The 24,200-nt window shown below is 42.5% G+C and overlaps 1 protein-coding gene across 5 annotated transcripts in view; it reads right to left on the reverse strand.

Annotated features, from left to right (window-relative positions):
• Positions 1-24,200, reverse strand: part of ARMC8 (armadillo repeat containing 8) — a 63,364-nt gene that overhangs the window by 31,851 nt on the left and 7,313 nt on the right. For 4 of the 5 annotated variants that reach the window (XM_042024736.1, XM_042024734.1, XM_042024732.1 and 1 more), the window contains exons 3-5: positions 16,349-16,420; positions 5,560-5,702; positions 5,363-5,460 (exon numbers count right to left, since the gene is read on the reverse strand). In XM_042024736.1, the coding sequence (XP_041880670.1) occupies positions 5,363-5,460; positions 5,560-5,702; positions 16,349-16,420 (313 nt within the window). The remainder of the gene's footprint in view (positions 1-5,362; positions 5,461-5,559; positions 5,703-16,348; positions 16,421-24,200) is intronic. The other variant, XM_042024735.1, reaches the window with a different exon arrangement.

Raw genomic sequence — 24,200 nt, forward strand, 5'->3', positions numbered from 1 at the left:
CTCCCCTCGCTTCCCCCCCGTTTCCTTTCCCTGCCACGAGGCTGCCCCGTGATGAGGCTCCCCCGGGGAGGAGAGGAGAGGAGAGGAGAGGAGAGGAGAGGAGAGGAACCTCAGGATTCACAGGCAGGAATATTTTAAAAAAGGAGCTTCAAATTGTAAGATGCAAGACCTGAAATCTCTTGCAGGGAAATCCCTGACTGTGAAACCTGAATTATTTCAAAAGATTCCAACTGCCACTATTAAAGCAGCACATCTTTGAATAAAATAATTATTCAGTTAAACACTTTTAATCAGCACAGATGAATGTGTAACATCTCTCCATCTGTATCTAACACCAGGGAAGGAACCAACAAACACTTATTTTACATCCTCACCAGTGACATCCTCGTGCAATGGTCCAGTTTCACCTAAAAATCCAACAGCATTGATCACATGAGTATTGGTCACATGAGTATTGGTCACATCAGTATTCCAGCTGCAGTTTATAAATTGGAGACTTTTGGTAAAGATCTAAGAGGACAGAAATCAAGCCTCAAACTGCTGGGAAGCTCTAGAGCAGAGCTATAGAAATGGGAATGGAATAGCACATGGTGATCTGTATAAGAGAACATTTTACTGACCAGTGTGGCACCATGATGCAGTGGGAAATTCCTGGATGGGAAGGTTCTCGTATTGGATGATTTCCATTCAGCACTTACGAGATGGGGCTGTTGTGCCACCAAACATTGTGACACGGGATTTCTGGTGCCACTGTGACCCCAACAGTGTTATTGTACATGTGAGATGAGAGTTAATGAACCCTTGCAAACAACACAGTGAGGGTCCCCTGAAATTCTGCCAATACACAAAGAAGTGTATTATTAGATATTCTGGACTATACATTTAAGACACAATTCTTTACAGATATCTTTTACACACCTTCACATTTTGTTCCATCAGATCCCAAGTGTTGTGGGCATGAAAAGGTTAAAAACTCTTGGAAAGTTCCAAGAGTGCTTCCTTAATATGTTTATAAGAAAACTGTTAGTTTTGCTCTACAATTCTGCTAAAATATCCAACTTGTATAATAATTTTGGCATGTTGATCAGAAAAGAACCTAGAAAGAACAAAGGGACGTGTGGACATAGCTGACTCCAACTAAATGTGAATAGTGATTAGGTGTCAATGTGAGGCTACATAATTCCACTTTTATTCAGTACTGATGCCTAAGCAACAAAGGCTCTTCCCAGCAAGCCTAGTGAGATTGAGTCTACATCCATAAGGTTAGAACAATGAGATTCACAAACCCATTAGGATGCTGTCTGCTAACAAAGTAGTTCCAGGCAACTTAAGCCAAGTCTCTGTATCACATATATTGCAACAAAGTTATTGTCCATACAAACAGAACTCAGAGAGAATGAACAGTTACATTCACCTGCTTGGATCCCAATACCTAATTTCTTCATATTCCTTTTTAACACCAAAACAAAATTCATAAGACCTACTCTTAAAACATTTGTTTTTAATAGAGCGTTGCTATTTCCCCAAGTCAGAGAACTGAAATGCTTCTATCCACCCAAATATCTTAAATTCAAGCTCTACAAGCTAGAATTGGTTCTTTTACAACTCTCATTTTCAGGAAGCAGTTCAGACTGGAGAACATTCATCCTTGCTCCTGGTTCAGCCACCACCAACAGCCAGAAGGAAAAAAGGAATAAGGCATGGAAGGCTGACCCAGATTCCTCCCTCGGGAACTGTGGATCACGTGTACACTTGGCAGTGCGGGTTCACTGCTCATTGAACACCTGGTAATTAATCAGTGTAATTAATCCTCTCAGATACACCTCCTCCCCTTTACCAAGCCCGGCCAATCACCAGGTGACATCAGCTTTTCCATCCCAAACCTGCCCAGGAAGCAGGAAGGCTTTTCACTCATCATTTCTAGAGACTGAGACTTCTCAACCTGATTTCACATTGTCTCAACAACACAGAGACTCATCCTGCTACAGTGCCTTCACTCCCCAAGCTCCTGTAAGGACAGGGCATTCCCAGCAGGGAATGCACCTCCTCCTGCTAGGCCAGCACAGCATCACAGACAGCAAGTTCCCACTGGAATTGTATCTGGGTCCCACTGAGGAAGGAAAATGCAATCACAACTGAGAACATCTGTCAGGAAACATGCAGAACACCTCCATGGGCTGGAAACATTTTCTGCCACTGAATCCATTCTTCTGTTTTCATTAAGATATCAGGAGCTGAAGTAACAGGATCTCAGTCAAGCCTTAGTGACTCCATCTACTCAGCAACCCAAAACACATCCAGCTATGGTAAGCTGGCTGGTTCACATGGAAAATCTTGGAATTTAAAGAAGTCTGAACATACGTCTGCACCTCAACAGATCTCTCTCCCACATCATTCCTCATTTCCAAGTGCAGCATGGTCACTAAATGGGTCTCAGCACCAAAGCTTGCACCCTGCCCATGCAGGAACAAGGGTTTCCCTGGCACAGCAGGTCTGGATATAACTTGGTGTCACAGGTCAGCATCAGACCCTAAAAACCTGCCCTTTCTGAGAGCTCAGTGTTCATCTGGATGGATGGATGGATGCACGGATGCATGGATGTGTGTATTTTCTCAGTACAAATCCTAAGTTCCTATAGGAAACTGCCCAAATGTTTCCACCTCTGAAGAACCATTTTATCCTTGGAACTGAACCGAATTAATTACACAAAACTGCCAGCAGTTTATCCTTCAGGCTGCTGTCCATAAGGTAAGGCTCAAGAGCAAAGTTCTGACACCCAGCACTTCTGTTGGGAGAAATATTCCAGTTACTGTGGATGATGTGTACCTGTTACAAACAGAAAGGAATGTTTTAAGCAGCTTTAAAGCACTTGTATATCCTGGATTTTAATTGAGAGGTCTTCTGAAACCTCTAGAATGACTGCAACACCCTTGGAGATGTTAAGCTAACTCCTAATACCTTGTCTTGGAAACAGTCCTGCCCAAATTCAAGATCCTCTCTCTGCAGTCAAAACACAAAAAAATTCTGGGAAACTTTCCAGGTTAGACACAACTCAAGATCCAACTTTTCAGAAGTTTTCTCCAGAACTACTGGGCAGGAATGAAAAGCCACTGACAAACTTCGTCTCCTACCTTTCAAAATAGGACCTGAAAAAGGCAGAACTTGAGAGACCTTCAAGTGCTGCAGCTGCATGGAGATGGTGACAGCCTCCCCAGAGCTGCTGGGACCAGAAACAAAGAGGAAGCAGGGTGGCTAAACGGGAACTTTGAATTCTTCCTGTTGTTCTCAGTGTTGGAATGTCTACCATGAAGTGTTCATTAGGCCCATAATTACTTCTTTAATTGCAAAGCCAATGTCTCAACTGCTGCCTTGTGAAACACAGCTTGCAGCAGTGTGGGCTGGGGCTGTACCTTCCAAGAGATAGGAAAAACATCTTTTCAAAGGATCTGGATTCAGTACTTTTCAAAGCATGGCCCTGGGTATTCCCACAAGAGAAGGAAAAAAAAGGATTTGCAGAAATAGGACCTTAAGCACAATCATAAAATACTTAACTTTGAGGTATCTAACTGGAATGGGAAAGGGGAAAACGGGTTTTACAGGTGAACTAAGAGCAAGGACCCCTCAGCAGATGATAATTTCCTGTAGATATGGTTAATTCCAGGACATCCCATTTGCCTGAAGGAGGACTGGGGGAGCAGTTGATGTCACTGCTGTGCAGCAGAGAAAGCAAAGCATGAAACACCAAATCCAACCTCTTGGGCATATTGCTCCCATGCTAGTGGTTATTTTGATGCTAATGGTGCTTCTTTCCCATTTCTGTCCATATTCTATCCCTTCCTCTCCCTTCAAGACATCAAATCTCTCCTCCAGATAGGGAGCAACTAAAAGTCCCTATTGAGCACTGATCCCCAGGAAGAAATACGGATTGTTAACGGAGACAGTCATCTTAAACCCTGGCTCTGGATGCTGAGAGCAGGAAGCAGATGCCTCAGCAATTATCAACTCTTAGAGGCTGACTTGGGGGAATCTGGGAGCATGGAGTGAAGCCAAAGAAAGGAGCAGAGACACAAAGAGGAAGCCCTTGGATCACTCACTGGAGAGGCACCTTTGATGTTCACACATACAACACACATTGAGGTTTCCCTTGCTGAACAACCACAAAACACCTGGAAAAAAAGCAGTGAACAGTGGAGGACAAAGCTGGCTGATTTACCTACACCCACTAAATGCAATCTGACTTCCTGAGATGGACTAACTGGCAGGTGAAATCCAGAATAGGTGTATGGTAAGATTGAGTCCATAGAAAACAACAAGTCTGCATACCTGTGTCTGGAATGAAAGTGTAAAAAGTCATTGGAAAAGGAATAGAGAACAAAACAGACATTGCAGCACTGCATAACAACTAGACAAAAAAATCATGAAGAAAATCTGTTGACTATTAACAGCCAAACTGTAGAGAAAGTATGATGTGAGAGGCCAGCTGTGCCCTTCTCTGTAAGCACCAAGACTTCCTCAGCAAGCAACAGCTCCCTGTGAGTGGGACCAGAGTGGTTCTCACTGTGGGGTCCCAGTTACCCTCAGAAGCTGGAGCTGCTCTGTGACCTCCCCCAGACTGGGGCAATGCTCCCCTTTTCCAAGGAGGAAGAGATTGCTGGTCCACTGCAGCTTTCATTCCATGGTTCACCTTATCCCTCACACCGAGACAAAGGAAGCAGCCAAACCCTCCTTGCCCCTCCTTCCCAGTAAGAGGCAGTGCCTGGGTTTGGGCAAGCCCTGGAGACAGCAGTACCTTCAGAGAGGGCTCTGCCCAGTCACCCAACCAGGGCCAGCACCAACAGCCCTGCTGGCACATGCTCCAGGATGAACTCAGGATTACAGCAACAGGAGAGGCACATTTTCTATCCTCCTGTCACTTAAATGGAAATCACACATATACTAAGTAAGAGCAGAGACATTTTAGAGGTGAAGCTCTTCCACTGGAAGTACAAAAACTGAGCAAGCCCTCTCCCATCTGGAGAGGGAGGACAGTGTTGGATAAAACTTTTAAGTTTCAGCAAGTAACTGTTGCCAGTATAGCTCTGATAATAGTACCTCTAAATACTATTTAGAGACAGTTTTTCCTCCTCAGGATTGCACACAAGTCTGATAATGTAGGTATTTTCTTTATCAGTGGGCTACCTTGGTGACCAGCTCATATCAAACAAGCCATAAATGTCAGGGGTGCCAGACACCTTAAAGGTAGGCGAGACGTGCCAACCCTGTTGCTCAGACAAGGCCTCGTTACTACTCCAGACAACAAGATTTTTCACTCCCACCCTCTCTATAGCCTTTAAAAAGACATAATAATCTGCTTACAACTTACTGTGTATAGCAGATCCTCTGGAGTTACAGGGCTGATGAAAATGGTACGGAGACATCGCAGGCAAGCTTCAATAAACTTCAAATCTGGCGATAGCAATCCTATAAATATGGGCAAACCAACCATTCAGTCTCATGATGCTTGTTTATTTCAGTACTTTAGGAACATTTACAAACACGGATCCATTAAGGGAGGAGTACCTTGCAATAAGGCTGGGATAATATGGCAGTCTAGGAGGGATTTGACATTGTTCTCTGTCCCCATGGCAAGGCTGCCCAGGACCACTGCACATTCCGTTCTCAGCTCCGTGCTCGAGGTCTCTTGCTGGAGCAAATACAGCAACCTGCAAACAAAAGTATCTTTAGAGGAAAATTCAGATGGAAGAGAAAATTTAAGTCTGAAAGAAAATAATCTGAATCCTGCTATGTAAAGAGGATGAAATCCTTTATAGAAAGATTAAGACTGAGCAAAAGAGTAGAGGAACACTTCATTCACAATCTTTTCACACTGTGTGTTCCTACACAACTTTTACTTGGTGTAGAAAAATGCCCCACTGCTTTTTCTTTAAAAAGTACTGTCACAGTACTGATATCCAGGATGGGGCTTTCAGGATAACAGGGAGACCCCAAATTTCAGTTAAAGGAAATGCATCTGCAGTTTGAGGCTGATGGGAAAGGGAACCCTAACACCTGATCACCACTGTGGGGATGCTTATCTTTGGCAGTGATTTCTTCTGAGTCACAACTGCAAAATAATTCCATCACCAAGCACAAGCATGGGGAGGGTTGAGAGCACTCTGAGTTTTGAACACAGAAATGATTGCACACACAAAGCAAGCCCAGGAAAGTTTTACATGAAGAAAGGCAGCTGAACTGGGGCTAAACAGGATCACTTCGAGCCTAATGCACATCTTGCCAACGGTGTAGTTTGGGTCCCAATCAATTTGGATTCTTTCTACAGTATCAAGAACCAAAATACATAATCAGTGGTATACAAAACCATCACTGTCGTGGTTTTAAGTGGGTTTCAACCCACTACAATCACTAAGGAAAAATAGCACTCCCTCAATCCTGTGGAATCATAACTTTGCACTACTATTACCTCTTTACAGACAGATGGTTTTTTTCTCTGCCCTCTAGAGATCAGGTAAGGACAGGAAACAAAAGCTTCTGTGGTAATGTACAAATGCACTGAGAGATCCTGGCTAAAATTCATCCTGGAAAAGAAGAGGCTATTGAACTCTTATGTGGAAAGCACAATCTCATCTACTGTTCTAACTCTGGTTGACTCCTCTGCTGTTTGTGTTGGTAAATATTGATCTAGTTACTAATTAAAAAATGTCAGTAGCAACAACCTTTTTTAAAATAGCTTTCAATAACCTAGAGGTCAGTTTAGAAATTCAGAAATGCAGGAGTACTTCCTTCTGTTTTCACTAGAAAATGCTGAAGACCTGCTCTGTGTCTTCCCTGTATAGACTACCCCAATGGCCTCCTCTGATTATCAAGGCCTCCAACAAATAACCTGCTCCTTGTATGCAGAAATGTTCAGTCACCGAATCACTAAAGTTGGAAAAGCCCTTTCAGATCATCAAGTCCAACCATTAACCCAGCACTGCCAAGGCCACCACTGACCCATGTCCCCAGGCGCCACATCCACACGGCTTTTAAATCCCTGCAGGGCTGGGGGCTCCACCAGTGGCCCGGGCAAGCCTTTCTGGGAGGAATTTTTCCAGTATCCAACCGGAATCTTCCTGACCCAGCCTGGGGCTGTTCCCTCTCCTCCTGTCCCTGTTCCCTGGGAGCAGAGCCTGACCACCCTCGGCTGCCCCCTCCTGTCAGGGAGTTGTGCAGAGCCACAAGGTCCCCCCTGAGCCTCCTTTGCTCCAGGCTGAGCCCCTTTCCAGCTCCCTCAGCCTCTCCTGGGGCTCCAGCCCCTTCCCCAGCTCCGTTCCCTTCTCTGGACATGCTCCAGCCCCTCAATATCATGCCCTAAAAAGACTTCCCCAAAAGGATTTTTTAAAAATTCAAAAGCACATGAAATTCTGAAGGCTATTCTCTTCCAAGGAAAGTAATTGCTATTTTCTTTCCCATTAACACGTGGAACAAATGTTACAGCTCTACTTCTGTTAAAGAGCAAAAATTAAACACGCCGACTACAATCCAAAGTCTAACATGCTTAAAATAGAAAGCCTTACTTAAACTTTATAATTAGTGAAGATCAACATTTAAGTTCCCACTTTACATACAATAAGTTTCTGAGATACTAATAATATCCTTTTCCATATCTTTAAAATAAGTCTGAGGTTCAGATCAGGTGTTCCACAGAGCTAGACATGCATACTGTAATATTTTCTATTTCTGTCCTTAAAAGACAGAACTGACAGCAAGTAACATTGAAAATTAAGTAGTTCCACAAGAAACTATAAAACTAGAAAAAGTTTCAAGTGAGGAGAATCCATATAGTCACTAAAGAGAAAACTGTTAATTAATAAAGTACTGTTAAACATTAAAGACAAAGATACACATCCTTCTATTGTCCATGGGAACATCCTGGACTGGTTTGTTGTTCCCAGGCTCTAGCCTAGACAAATTCAGCAAAGATGTAATGCATTCCTCCCTTACATTAATACCATCAGAATAAAAAGGTAGAAAAATGGCATTTATATGCAGGGGACAGAAGTGAAGATTATCATTTGGATTTTGGAAACTTAAAAATATGATTAAGGTACGTGTTCATAGTCCACATGTTCTAAGAACACAGAGTCTCTGCATAACCTGGATCCCTGATCTCCAGCCCTATCCCTTAGCAGCCAGCCTTTGGATTCCAAACCAGCAGAAATACTGGAACAACGCTCTGCTAGAACCACCACAACACACTTTTGTGTGCTTCAGGGAAAAACAAAAGCACAGATACACAGAAAAGACTTCTAAAACAGCAAAAGGGTACTAATGTCCTTGTTGACACTCTTCAGCCTGTGGTCCTTCGCATTACAACAAACAGGAAATGAAATAAAGCTGATGGAAAGATCTCAAAAGATCTTCACCACCATTTTCCAAGGTTTTAAAATGCAGTATTTGGACTTCTTTCAAGCTTCTACAAGGCTTCTTCAGGTATTTTCCTCTTATGTTTATAGAAAATACAACTTCTGCCATTTGTCCCTGCCCTTCTAAGGGCAATTAAGTGATTAAGGCCTTTTTCTCAGATGTCAGGAACGATACCCAGGAAGTCATATCCAAATGAGGAAAGACAGCAAACCCATCCAGAGAGACACTTCAATGGACTCCAAGAAGAAACAGAAATAAGGTCAGCAGGAGGCACAATGTACACCCGGGAAAGCCAGGGATTATTTTAAAGCAGAAAACTTCCAAGGGAAGCAGCTGCTGAACAAAAGGAAACTCCAGCAGCTCAGCAAGGAAGAGACACAGCTCAGATTTCCCTTTCCTTTGCCGATGACTGAGATGGGTGTGATGCACCAGAGCTCCACACCGTAACACAGATGTGCACGATTTAGACCTCCCCAATCCAGTCTGAGCACCAACCTCACAGGTAAAAAGAACAGAAATTCTCTTTCACACTCCATCCCACTTACAAGTTGTCACAAACATCTCTCAGGCTCCTAAAACACCTGGCAAGGAGATGAAACTCAGCACTTCCTCAAGGCCCATAAGCAGGCACATGGAGAAAGAGCCCAGGGTAGCAGTTTGAGGGCTGTGAAGCTTAAGACACCTTTCATTGAAGTATGTTAATGAGTAAGAGCTTTAATTGAGTCATGATTATCTGAACATTTATTACCAGTCCCCTTGCAAAGTGGATGAATACACTATTTGTGGAATTACCACGATTCTTACAGGTTTTATTCTACCTTGGAAGATGCTTGTACTCCAGTCCATTGCAAGAAGGCCCAAAAGCTCTGCCCTGGAAACCCCTGTGATGAACATACAGATGAAGGCACTGCTGAGGCGAGTTACCCCTGCTGGCTAACAGAATATGGAATAAAAAGTGACTGCAGGCACAGAGGGCACCCCTGAACATGCTCAAGTCCCTGTGAGAGCCAACCCCATACTGTGAATGGAATTAACGTATTGAGAATAGCTCAAACAAGGCAGGACAACAAACTTTTTTTTTTTTTCCAATCTGTTCTTTCCAGTGTTAAAAAGCACTACTTTTCAGACATAACAGGAAGCAATCACTTTCCACAGAAATTCCCAAAGACACAACTAAGTATAATACTAAAAGCATTCAGAATATTTCTGTACAATAATATCTGAAGTGACAAACTAAATAGCTATAGATTCTTACACAGGAAGATTCAAAAATGAGTGATTTTTATGACTTGTTAGTCACAGAAATTTATCCTGAAGTGAGATGCCAGTTTCCCTTCTGGAGGCAATGGTAATTCCAAATCTCCAGAGGCTGGACCCAAGGGACCTGGGCTAACTCTATGCCCTAATAAGCCCTACAAAGCAAAGATAACTGCTTCTGAAATATTTCACATGGTGCAAGTAGTTTTTTAGAAGAGCCAAGCTGAGCAGTATGCAGTGTGTAAGTAGGGAAGTTGGCTGCACAGAAAGCTTTTCCCTAAGGAGTAAAACAAGGAGTCTCAGCTTACAGCTCTAGTAATTTATCCTAATGCTTAGACATCCTCAGTGACATTAATATTCCATGAGCTGTGCTATATACACCACATAACCTGCATCCAGCCTGATTCCTGCTCACGTAACTAAATCCACCTTTGGAGAGTTTCAATATCTACTGAGCTGCAAGAGGTCTGGATTTGAAGCTCTACATTTTTAATGACTACAATCAAGTTTTGCCTCACCCTCCTCTCTAACGATGTTTCATTTGAAAACAGCCCCGGCTCCTCCCCATGCAGCCCCGTTTACTGCAGGAATACCTCCCCACAGATTCCTGTCCTGCTTCCTACCCTGGTGCTCCCAGCTCCCTCGAGGTGCTCACACACCCCCTTCTAGAGTGACCTGAAGGCTACTGAGGTGCCTGCAGCACAGCCTCTCCTCTTGGTTAGTAGATCAAACCCCTCCCTCCCAGTGCATCAGCACTGTCAGAGCTCCAGTCTGAGCTGAATTTATTCCAATGTTTCCCCCTAAGACCATTCCATGACCCACTCAGCAAAATATAAATACATCCATTCTCTGCAGCCATTTATACCAGAATATGTGGGATCAACACACAGCCCCTGAAACCAGAGATAAATTTACACAAACAATACTCAGAGCTTTTTAACTTACACAGTGAATTACACTAGTTCATTTTAAGACTATTTTTGAGATGATAAAAGCCTTTTGCTTTCACAAGAAGTATGGTTAATAGGCATTACATAAAGCAGCATCTTCACCTAGTCTTGCTTCAACCATCTTATCACTTTGGTCAAGACTGATGTCTTATTCCTAAGTCCACCACCAGACTGTTCATTCCATTTACTCTGATAAAACACATTCAAACTTTATTCTAAGTCTTCCAGAAATTCCTGTCGAATTAGAACATCAGCCAGCCTATGACTGCCATCTGAACAACTACTGCTCATTTAGACAAACCAATTCTGAAAGCTTTTTGGCTGAGGATACCAACAATCAAGCTGTTTCTACTTCCCATTCGCCTGTAGTTTGAAATTCTCCATTGTATGCCAAAAAGACTACACTACAGTCTCACTGAGTTTGAGATCACCAGCCAATATCCAGCATCTGCACATGAAAGAGGACGTCAAGAATACATTTTGGAGTAATTTTGTACAGATTTGACGCTTCCAGCTCCTTAAGTACAAGGAACACCAGGTACCATAAAGCTACCTTCTACATGATGGTTTTAAACTTGAAACTTAAAATTCTAATAAAAATACACAACAGAAAAGGTACCATTAGAAGTACATCTTGTATTAACAACTTCCTCTTTGCTATCAGAACAGGCACTTCAGAGATATGGGGTTGTACAGCTTTTAAACAGCAGCTCTCATACAATTCTGCTGACTGCAAATGTTTGCCTTGACTCACCTGTACTCCACAGCTGGGTTAGAAGAATACCTTGTTCCAGTTACATACATCATCCTTGTGGAGAGGGTTATTCCTCATTAAGAGATGTCTAATTATGCAATCAGGTCCTGACTCCTGACCTGATTTGAAGAAAAGCAAAGGACAACCACAGGAGGCCTGTGAGAGCCTCTGCTCCCCACCTCTTTCACCACCCTAGAGCAAAGCAAGCCTTGGAAAACACCAGCATGGCAGGTGAAGCTCCTTCCCCCAAGACAGCAAACCACAGCACCTGGGCACAGATCCCTGCCCTATGGAAAGCATGACAGAAAATGCACAAAGAACAGAACAAGGCATCAGGAAACAACTGCGTCCTGGCCTTGTAAGGACATCCAAGAAGTTTGGACTAAATGCTCCCTAACGTGCATGACAGACCTCACAGTACTGTGTCCAAGTGCATGGAGTTCCTGGAACCAAGCTGGGAACATGCCAGGGATGATGAAGGTCCCAGAAGATGTGCAGACCTGATAACAGCACATTTATTAACACCACCAGCAGAGGCCAGGCCTCAGCTCCTGCAGGCACCAGGGCAGCCAGGTGGGCACAGAGGAGCCACGAGGAGTTCTGACAGATGCTCAGGTCACTGGCCTTGCTCTGAGGCAGGCCCAAACACTGAACCATTTGAAGTGACTGTCCTGGCTATTTTCCAGCTCCCCGTGGTGGGCATCCACGGCACTGTCACCCCAGCAGCCCCCCAGCACCTCAAGGCACATTTCTCCACTGCTGTAGGGCAAGTCCTGCTCTCCCCATCCTCTGCTTGTCTGTCTAGTTTCTAACTCCACAGAACAAGACGTGCTTTTTGTGAGAGCTACTTTTGTGTGATTATTGAGCTGAGGCAGTGTCTGTGCAGTCAAACATAACACACAAAGTGGAGGTAGGACGTGGTCAGAAGCACAGAGGGTGCTTCTGTGAGAAGAGCTCTGTTACACCAACCTGGCCTCTCACTGCACCTTTACCTGCACTGCCAGGGGCAGAGACACCAAAAGCATTTCCATTCTCATCTTTTTTACCAGGTTACACAGCTATCAAAGCAGCAATCTTTTATTCTTTTGGCAAACTCTAAAGGAACACTGCCTGAAGGAATTTGATTACGTTTAACAATAAATCAAAATAGAAAATTTCATGTTGGTGTGTTCACAGCCCTAGAAACAATTCAAAACCCCAAAAATTCTTTTTTTACTTCCATAGGCAACCTAACAGTCTGTGCAGAACTCAAAATTCAAATGATGGAATGGAAGAGAGTCCTTCAGCTGTTCTACATGGCCTTTAAAATGTGCTCCAAAGAAATTTAAAACATTAAAAAACCCAACAGTTAAACAGAATCACTAATAAATGATAGGGAGAGGTTAAAATTAACTATATAAAATTCTTTGAGGTGCACCTACATAGAGAAAGCTTTGGCAAGAAGTACACTACCACCTCACCACTCCAAGTAATTGACTTTATATGACAGGGGAAAAATCAGCTGGAAGTTAGAAAATCATTTTCAGTAAGTGACAAGAATGATTTAGTGGTTTTGTTAAAGGCCCTGGGTGGTTGGGATTAAGATTTGATTTTAAAAGTGTATTAATTTTGGAGCAAAGGAATAACTGAAGCTCTTAACGAAGTGGATTAGGCTTTAAATACTGAACTCTCGGCAATAATTAGATCAGCAATAACTTAATTCAGGTAAGGTTTTTGTCAAAATCGCACAGATCAGAGCTTCAACAAGGAACTTCAACAAACAGGAAGACAGAACTATGCTCTGCTCACTGGGATTTAACATTGCCTTGCCCATGCTCTGCCATCCCCACATGAAAGAAGGAAGGAAACTGTCCCAGGACTGAAAGGCCCCGTTGGTGCCTGGATGGCAAACCAGCAATGCTGGATCTCTCCGGGTACCAAAGCTGCTCCACAGACCTGCAACACTGACTCATCAGGAACTTCCTCGTGCTCCTTTCACTGAAGGGTTTTCTTTTCCAATTCCACCTCTGTGAGCCATTTACAGTTCAGAGGATTGGGAGCCAGCAGCACTGCAGACTGCTACTGGATGAACTCAGAAAAGAACAATTTACATTTGAACTGATGATTCAATCACTTCCGAGATTTAGGCTGTAAGAGGAACTGACAGAAAGCATTAAATATTGAACTTGGACTCTGAAGAGGTGTCTGACATGGTGATAGACACAATAGCTGCAGTATTTGTTCTTATAAAACTGCTGAGTAAAGGGGCACACCAACATTTACTGGGGATTTCTTGGTCTCTGCTAGCACTAAAGCAAAGGTAGAAGGAAAAAAAAGCTGAAGGACAGTACAAGCAGGTAACTATTTTTGGCAATGGTGTCTTAGCTTTAAGTTGGTCTGCCACTGAAAGAACTTGGCCTTAAAACAACTTTTCCCCTCTAAACTTTAAAAATTCTGTTTTCTGGGACTGCAAGAATTTCAAAAAGTAACATTTCTGCAGTCCTGACAGGGGCCCAAGGCCAGCATTCCATGAGAATGGAAATTTTATGATTCTAGGAAGAGATACAGAAAATCATTTCTTAGGAAACAAAATCCACACACAAGCTGGCTATTTCCATTCTGAACATCCAGGGCCAAGTCTGTGCACACATTCATACAGTTTTAACACCTCCTAGTTTTAAATTCCAGACATGGCAATTCCACAAGCTTTCTTCAATCAACTTTGTTTTTCCTAGCACCATCTTCAGAACGAGCAGACCTGAGGTGACCACGGGTCAGACTGAATATTAAAGGACCCCAAAAAAATTCATTTAAGGTATTGATACATGCCCCTTTCCAAAGATGACCCCACTCAACAGCCAGCTCACAGACTCAGGAGGCCACTGGCCCAGAAGCGACATGGATCCACCATTCTTCCACAGCAGCTGCTTCCTTTGTAGGGAGATCTTCAAAGGACTTTGCATTTCTTTGCAGTATTTTAAAATAATAGGGCTTTTGCATACATTCCAGTAGTATTTGGCCCCATTTCAAACAGAAGATACTTCCTAGACTTGTTTCCAAACCCTGTACAAGTCTGTTCTAATATGTGAATATACTGTTTTCTTTTCCACTAAGTGACAGGTCTGAAGGGGTTCCTTGGGTCTAAAGAGTATTTTCTGAAAGCTGGATGGAGGAATACTCGGGGAAGAGAAGCAAGAAATGAGCAAACAAGCTGAACCACAGAACAAAGCAGCAGCAGAACTCTAACAATTCCCATTAGAGAAGAGAACCAACTTCCCGTGGGAGGCTGCAACTGAACTCTGTGAAAAGAAAACTCTTCTTGAAGACTTAAACCAAAGAATGCCAGGTTGGTTATTCCTCTCCTCGCTGAGGGAGAGGCCTGGCTTAGCAGATTGGAATTCCACAGGTCCCTGTACTCCACCAGCTTCACCCATTAGAAGGCACATCAAAAGAGCCAACACATTCCCACCCCCTTGACAGAGAACAACCAAAGGAGTTCTCTAATCCAAACAGTCTATAATCTAGTTAAGTCTGTCTGCAACACCTTGAGGAAATCGTAAAGCCTTCAGAAAGGCACTTGGGGATAGAGGATGTCAGGTTATAGCCACAGAGAATCATCTTTGGTCACAATAACCCAATGTATTTGAAGAGCCTTTTCTGAAGATCTCTGAAGAGATTTCCTGTCATTTGTGAATAACTTGTCCTGAAGTGAGGACAAGTGTGATAGTTCACCTTTTAACATTTCCCAGGTCCAGTCACTTATCTGCAGCTGTAGAATAACTGTATAATTTACCTGGGCACCCAGAAGGCATTAACAACAATGAAGAAAAAAGCATTTTTGAATTTTCATTGCTGGGCACAGAACAAGCAGCAGCAGAAAGCAGGATAACTGAGGGAACAGAAGCCCTACAAACCATAAGAACAGGCAGATTCTAGATTTGGAAGGTGAAGATCTTCTGTAGCTTTTAAAATGGGAACCACAAGAATCAGCAGGACTTGCAAAAACCCCTTAAGGCCTGTTGCTCATAGAAATTCCATAAATTTCACATCATCTTCAACAAATGCCCACTTTCATCTTTTCATCTCCTGTGAAATCTTCTCTTCACCTGTTTGCATCTGGTCGAAAGGGAAGATAATCCAGCAGGTTTTGGACAGGGGGTAGCCCCACTGCTAATCCCTAGAGAATTTCAAGGGCTGGCCTTGGCACAAACTCAGTCTGTCAGTGAGAAGATACTCTCTGCAAATAAAAAGCATTTTTGACAAGGCAGCAGCAGCTCTCAAGCAGGATAGTTTGGGACCTGGTTGCCATTTAAGCAAAAAGATACAGGTGTGTGCCACACTGCCAGCACAAGCATTGCAGTGCTCAAGGTTTTCCTTCTCCAATGCTGCAAAGTGAGGCTGTAAGAAAGCTGGAGGAGAAGAGGGGGGAAATGAAAGCTGGAGTGAGCAGTCTAGGAGCTAAAGTTACCTGTTCAATTTGTACTAGTGGAATCAGGGTCCAGAAAATGTTAACATCAGCTGAAGCAGCAAGGCATAATAAAGTATGATCAATGGTTTTTAATCCTCTGAAGCAAGTGGAGCAGACAAGCAAATTATCTCAGATGTTTTTCAATATTTTAAATCAAATCTTTAACATAACCTTACACATTTTCAGTTATGAACTCACCAGGCAACTGGCTGAAGAACAGGATTAAGATACAACCACTTTCATCCATCATTAATATCAATGTCAAAAAAATAGATTTTATTCCTGAGCTGGTAAAGTTCAATAAAAACACCAAGACTACTTTAGAGAATTCTATGAAATTCTAAATGAAAAGCATTACTCAACAGCCTGTTCTGTAATACATGAGTTTAACAGATACTTCAAATCTCTCTCGGTTACATTAAAGAAAGTATTCAGTCAACTACAATCAAAGTTAAAACAAAAAAGTGCCTGTGATCCAAGGATCATTATTCCAGACCTGTTGTGAATCAGTGAAAAGGAGAGTAGCAAAGGACATACCTTGGAACTGCTCCCAAAACAATCAAGTTGGCTTTTTGTTTGTTGTTTCCAATTACAGCATTTTTCATATCTCTGTAAATCCAGAAAGAAAAACAAACCCTGGTAAATTATGCTGAGGTACTGAGGGCTTATCTATAGAATTTACTATTTCCATGAGGCTTATCAAGCAGTTTTCCACATGTCCATGCTGCAGCTACAGACTGGGCAGTGCTTCAGGGCACAGTCTCCTCAGCCCACAGGAACATACCCCAGAGCTCTGGGATTCCACTACATCCCAGCTCCTGCAAGTAAGCAAAAACCCAAACTATCTCACATGCACACCAGACACCAAGAAGTCTTATTACTGAGAAAAACTAGATATACTGGTTCTTTGTGCCCATAGAGTCACTAGACTTCTAAAACAATTTAAAACCCCCACTGTTGGTTGGGAAGTCAAATACTGGTAATTTAAAGTATTTACTGAATACTGAGTGCAGGAAAAGGTAAGCTAAGAAAAAGGAACAAGGAACTATCACCAGTCTCCAGAGACCAGGCTTTCACTCTCCTCTTCACCCCAAGCTTCCTTTCATGTATTTCAGCAGGACACCTAAACATCTGTACATCGAAATCTCAGGAATAAAGTGGAAACCAGAGCATTTTCCTGCCTGAGTCACTGCAAGGCTACACACAGGCATTCATACTGTACATAGTACATACAGGCATTCATACTGCAGTACCAGAACATGGGAAGCACTTTGGAAAGCAGACACTGGTTGTGCACACTAAGAATTCCTATGAAAACCTGTAGTTTGCATCCTTGTTCAGAAAATTGCTACTGCATCCTAAAAACGATCACCACCTGCTCACTTTTTCTCTTTGAATGAGCACACTGAGCATACATGAACATCCAGAAAATCTGAAAGCAAGCTTGCAACTTAGAACTGGTTTCAGAAAATCAAGATGATTCATTTCTAGGAAGCTTTCTAGTTGTTGGGGCCTTTAAGAGCAAAGAACGAAGAGAGATCAACTTCAGGTAATTCTTTATCAACAAAAAACCAAAACTAGATAATTATAGTGTTAGCAGCAAAACTGATTAAGTTAATCACTATGCATATAATTTATTCAAATAATTTGGGAGCGTCAGTGGTTGCTTTAAGTGAGCACATTTTCTTGCCTCTCCATCTCTCCCAGTGGCTATCTGCAATTTTTAAGAACCATAGAGCATCCCCATCCTGTAAGACCTGCCCTGGCCAGCAGGAACACCACACAGTCCTTTGGTGCCCTCTGAAAAAGATTTCACTGCACCAGGCAGCTGTCCAGAGTGCCCCAAGTTTAACAACTCCCTCCACCAGAGTTGTAAAAAACTTCTTAGCCAAGGCAGGCAACACCTCACTGGCACAAACAGGACCTTCATAAAGCTCAATTAGCAAAAGCTAATTGCCTGTTCTCCCTGAATTTCTCCACATGCTCTCCCTTGCATACACAAGGGTGCTCAAGGAATTCCAAACTAGCTCCAAGTCTGGCTGCGATCTCAGAGCTCCAGCACGGGAGCAGCACTAAAAGCAGCTCAGCTGCAGTTCTGTGTACACCTGAATCCAGCAGAGTCAGGAACCCCCCAGCCAAGAAGCCATCACTGAACAGCAAGTGCCAGCCCAGCACAACTCCAGGCAGCTCAGCATCAGTGGGACATGCTGCACCTTCCCGTTGTGTCTCCCTAAGCTGGGTAACTTCACACCACAAGGCAGGAGGTAGAGGAGAAAGAGCAAGGTCAGGAGACAGGCTAAGCTGGAAGCCCCTGAAAATTCCACAAATGGAGTTGAAGATGTCACTAAGATCAGAAACAGTATTTCAGTGGTTTCTATGCTGAACCCTTCACAGTAAAGGTCATTTTTAAAAGTTTGTGAAATACAAGAGTCAGTCCAAAACAGTGGCAGAAGCAATGGTCAGATGTCTCAGAGCAATAATGAAAATTGCACCAACAGATGTGTTAAGCTCAGGTACTAAAGTGCTCAGGCCACTCCAGGACTTCTGAAGAGGCCGCCTCTCCCTGCCACCCTGAGGCACCAGAGCCATGGGAAAAGCTGCACCGTATCCACAACGTGCAAAGGCATCTCAGGGAGCTAAAGAGGAGGCAGTAATCAAGCACTCTGAAAATTAACAAACAGATTTTGGTGATGTTTTCATGCTCTGCTCAGGTGATTTTACACCATATTTTGTGTTAAAAAAAAAAAACCAAAACAAAACCGAAAACAAACACTACCCAACTTTTGTGACTCCTGGCCCAATCCCATAACAGAATGGTTTGTTAACCTTATAACCATCTAATAAGTACTGCCTATTAGAATTTGATTTAGAGACCCTTTCACAAGTGTCAGGAGCATGGCCAAGTTCCATAACACTCAAGTGGAGGGGGTTAGTGAGGGCACAGTCCTGATCTGTAAGTGATTCAGATTAATTTCTCCATCCCATGTTCATAAAGTTCCTCAGAAAAGTTATGTGAGACAGGTAAGAAACAGCACAAGCTTGAAATTTCTGACAAATCCAACACATATACATTTGACCAACTTCAACTTGCAGGCAAGTCAAATACCTTCATATTGGTAAGGTGACCAAAACCTGTCAGAGACAGGACTCCAAGGTCCCCATGTCTGTGTGCATTATGGCATTCCCAAGTTCCCTGCCACGCTTCTCTCTTCCAAGCTGCCACCTGCAGAAGTGACCCTATTCAGTACACAGGAAGTCGTGGCTATGGAAAGCAAGAACACCCTTCAAATACCATATTTCAATGTTGAATAGTAGTAGATTTCTCTTGTGTACTATGAAAAATAATTATGTCATTCCATATGACATTTTATAGAGGTTTTCCTGATAAGGAAGCCTAATTCCCTAGGAAGTAAGGAACTATCACATGCTGTTCTAGACTACCAGGTCCCTGGTGAATCATAAACCTTGGAAAAACTGAGGGCGACTCCCTTATTTGAGAACACCACCTCCAACGAGTTCAAGCTTGACTGATTTCAGATCCAAGACATCATGAGATTCATCCAAGGAAAAAAAAAAGCAGCAAAGATCACTATCTTGTACAAGAGGTAACAAACTTCAGAAACTGAGTCCAAAACTAACACCCACTTTATTTCCAAATGTCAGGCACCCTGCTCCCATTTCCTCTGTGCAAAGGAGTCCTTGGCATGAGGAAGGAGGGAACAGCAGGACAATGCAGTTACAGGGAGATGAGAACTTCAGCAGAACAACTCATCTGTGGTGACTCCAGGCCTAACCCTTGACAGGACCATGATCCAGAGGGAGATGCAGCCTTTCCAATTCCCAGCTCCAAGCTCTCCAGCAGGTTATGAGCCTGCTGCCAGGCACCAGCACAGCCAGAGCAGCCTCCCAAGAGAAACTCAGACTGGGCACCTGCACCCAGAACACCTCAGCACTACTGAGTTTCTCAGCTCAGGACTGCAACTGTGGAGAGCCAAAAGACAAATCTGAAGCTCCATAAAACAGCCCTTAAGATGCATTCGAGGTTGGATGGGTTTTTGGTTTGGTTTTTTTTAATATCCTGAATATTAAATCTTATAGTTTAGATTCAGACTAAATTCTGAATCATTTAACAAAATAACTTGAATTACAATCAATTTAATGTATAGATTTAAAACCTGATACTTATGCTGACATTTACTATAGTGCAATTAAGTAATTTACATTAAAAAAACCTGCAAGGAGGAGTAACACAGGCTGCCAACAATAAAATACTACCGAGATCCTAGCTAAGTGCTTGGGAATATTGCTTCCTGAAGTGCTAAACCAGCTTTTTCAATCTCTTATTGCTTCTTAAAGAAATAAAAATACCATTTTATCAGTTCAGCCCTGTGACCACTCAGCTTTAAGTTATGAAACAACCTAGAGACTAGAAGAGCAGCAAGACTGATTTTCTTCCTACAAACTTGAGAAAAGCAGAAAAAAATTATCAGGTGATGTTTATCAGCTCTAGCAATGTTTTAGAACATTGCAACCCAAAAGCAATCAGTTCAACTAATTAGCTATAAATAAAGTGCAATGCATGCTAGTATATGAACACAGCATGAGTGTTTACAATATTTTAGGAGTACATTAAACTAAAGAAAAATCTAATTTCCATCTAAATACAGCTTGAGAAGAGTTACAAGAGGAACTAATCTGCCACCTGTGTATGAAGTTCTGGTTTTATTCTGATATTTAATGTGTAATTACTTAAAGGCACCAGATATAGCCACTTCAGATAAGCAAGAAGCAATATTAAATATAACAGTTTGTGAGTAAAAGACCAGTTTCAATGATTCTTAACCAATAAAAAAATATTATTAAATGTCTACACCCTGAGAAAATTAGCAGTCAATGAAAATTACTATTGCAGAAAGAAGCTGAGGCGCTGACCTTCATCCTACACAGAAGTTACTGAAGTTCAACGTCTTCATGAGGTCAGTTCTAAATTCGGGACTCCTTCCACGGGATAAAATCCCAATGCAACAGAAGAGTGAGCTCAGGTCCCAGCTGAGAAAGAAGCGACTTTCACAGCATCCCCAGTGAGCCCCCATACCTGCATCTCTCCTGCAAAAGAAACCCTGAGAAAGCAGCATGGATACAAGGACACCCACGGGGCAATTTGGTTCTACCTCCATCTTTAAATACAGTAAATCAAGCACAAACAGAACAAACTGTAGAATTCTGTTAGGAAGCCCGGGCGGTTTCCTACGTCACCTTCCACCAAAGCAATACAAAAGATCTTGAAACCAACCAGAGTGACTTGAGGAAGCAGCCACAGGAACTCCACAGAAGAAGAGGAAATAAACAGCCTGCATGACATTTCCTCATCTTATGGCTTTTGAAAACAGCAAGGAGCCATATCTCAGGGGTTCCTAGACAGAGGAGGGTATCAAACATGAGCTGAACAATCACAGAAGGAAAAGTAGCCCTGGGCACCTCCAGCCAACGCTTTCACTTTTAGTATGAAACAGTTCCCAGAGCTTCTGAGCCAGTTACACAGCCAGAGGAAGCTCCCCACACAAAGCACTATCAGGGCTGGAGATTTCTCTACCAGGGGCTGCCCAAAGTCACCAACAATAGAGTGATGCAAAGCAGCATTCTCAAAGGTTTCAAAAACTCAAAATACAACCTTCTAAAAAGCCGAGGTACTGGCAGCTGATACAGGGACACAGCTCAGACAAAAACCAGCTGCCCCAACTCCAGGAGAGTTTCTAAGTTTCAGGATCATAGAAGCAAATGGCACCTGCACTGGCTGCACTACAGCCAGAAGCCCACTGAGGAGGAGCTAAGTTTGGACAATTATGCTTCCTACAGCTTTTGTCTCCTCCTCCTGCTCCCTTCCCTCCGCTCTCCCATTTTTGTAGACAGATGCAAAATAACATCAGGAATTAATGACCAGTTTTGCATGCTAAAATATGTCCATCCATACTGTCACAGAATTAATTTCTAAGATGGATACTAAGATGGCTTGAAGCTGTTTTCTACTCCTTTAGTAAGCAGAGTGTACTAACATGATTCCTGGTCCAATCAAGTGAATAAAATGTTACAAACTCCTGCCAACTCAAGCAAACCACAGAAGTCCTAAATCAGCTTATTTTTAAGGTTAATCATCAAGTTGGGAAGCAAAGTTTCAAGATTTCTAATCCCATTCAAAAATATCAGTTGATGCAATGAAAAAGATGATTTTACAGGAGAGAACAAAGCAGCACATCAAGACAGCATTACTCAACTCCTTTGAATTTTAACACTTGGAAACTGTGACACAATCAACACACTGTGCAAACTAAATAAACAATATTTAAACAAAAGCTCCTCAATCCATGGTTGTTCTCCATCTTAATTTTGTAGTCTCAGTGCATAAAATCAAAGTGCTGTAGAAAAATAGCACCTGGCTATAATTACAGCACCACAGAACAGGAGAATTTAACACACATAACGCTAAAAGTGATCATTTAACCCAACTCCTCCATATCACAATGCCACTGAGAATGCTTGAACTCCTATCTCAAGTATCCTCTCTGGAGAGGCAACTTACCGTGTCGTAAGTTTTCCTGCCAAAGAAAGTCTACCAAACAGAAAGGGAAGTGTTTCAGTGACCCATACCTGTAGTTAGATATTGATAGCTTGCTCCTAGCCTGAATTTATCCTGTTTTCCAGTGCTCCTCTCGCTGTGTGTGACAGACTGCAGAAACCTCTCATACCAAACCTTCACTTCCACATCGGAGTTTACATCACGTGCTGCCCTTCTGATCAAGCTTAACAACGTCAGGTCTCCATGTCTTTGGCTGCAGTTTCAACTCAAGTTCCTTTGCAGTCTCTACCTGGACTGGCAAAAGGAAGCTGCTACTTCTCCCACCTCTCCCAAGTATGTTTTATTGCCTCATCCTTTGTACTAAGTCTGGATATTGTGCTACAAGTTACACAAGATCAGTAATGGATAGACAATCTGCCTCACTCAGCCTTAAAAACAATGTAACCCAAATTTAAAGGGCTTGAAATTAGTGGAGGATGGGAGTTTAGCTAACTTTTATTATATAACCTCTATAAACTAAAAAAACAAAACCAACAAAACCACACAAACCATAGCGCGAGAGAGCTCCGTGCTACCAGCATTTCAATTTCAGCATCAATCTCTGCTATTTAACCACACTAGGTCCTAACAGTAAAGAATTACCCCAAAAGAGGTGTGGGCAAAACAGCTGCAGCTCAGCAGAACTCTCACAAATCCTCACTCAGAAAATCCCTGCTCTGTGATGACAGATCAGCAAAACACTTCTTTCACAACTGTCCCGAAACAGCCAAACCACATGAGAAGAGCAGCTCCACCACTGCTGCTTCACATGAATGACCCAAAATATCAAATACAGGTAACTGTGGTACCTTGGGTTTTTATGTCTCTATCTCCCTGCCAAGGATATTTCACTTCCCAGTATGAAGGACTGCCTTCAGCATTTAGCAGTGCATCCCACAGCTTAAGCTAAAATTAAATGAAATTTCATTAAACCAAGAGATACCTGTAACACTACATTTTTACTGCACTATTCTTCATTCACTGTCCCTTTTATTTAAAGTCCATTGTCCCATTTTAAGCCCACCACTCTTTATCTACAGAATATTGCCCACGACAAGTGATCCACATGAAGAAGTTTTAAGCTTCATTCAGTACAGGAAAATAGCTTAAAATGGCCTTGCAGCCTGCACTTGGCTGTTCTAGATGTGACCTTGGAATATTGTTTGACACTGTCCACTGCACCTTAGGCCAGCAACCACCAAAGGATCACCAGACCCTATTAATTTAACATAGCTACTACCCATTAGATTATAATAATCTAAAGTCCTTCTGATATGAAGCAAAACCTCTGATTTTTATCTCCAAATAGCCATCAGGGCTAAGATACTGTACTGGCCTAGTCATGTCTAAATTCCCTTTTTCAAATGGGCGTTACTAAATTCTCATTAGAACAGAAATCCCCTAATATCTGTAGGCCCATAAACTCTCACATTCTGGAGTTCCTGGACATTTCAGATAATGCCTGTTTGAAGTATATTTTAGCAAGTAATTCAATGAGCTAGCCTTCCTGCTACAATCCCCAAAGAACAGCATCTCAACAATTGACATTATCAGTTCAGCACCAGCACCACAGCATACACACTAAAGTCAGCTGAATCATCTGGTACACAAATTAATTGGTAAAGAGAGTTCTGTCCTTTGCATGTTATTAGAAATGCCAACCCTTCACAGGGCAGTAGCATCAATGTTCCATATTGCAGATGGAAAATGAGCTTCTCTTGGAAAGCCACTAAATTCAACTTTTTTTAATACTGATTCCAATCAGTGCAAACTGGC

The sequence above is a fragment of the Corvus kubaryi genome, unplaced genomic scaffold, assembly GCF_017639235.1.
Source record: "Corvus kubaryi isolate FWS band 111438036 unplaced genomic scaffold, C.kubaryi_AGA036_p1.0 37264, whole genome shotgun sequence".
NCBI classification, from domain to species: domain Eukaryota; kingdom Metazoa; phylum Chordata; class Aves; order Passeriformes; family Corvidae; genus Corvus; species Corvus kubaryi.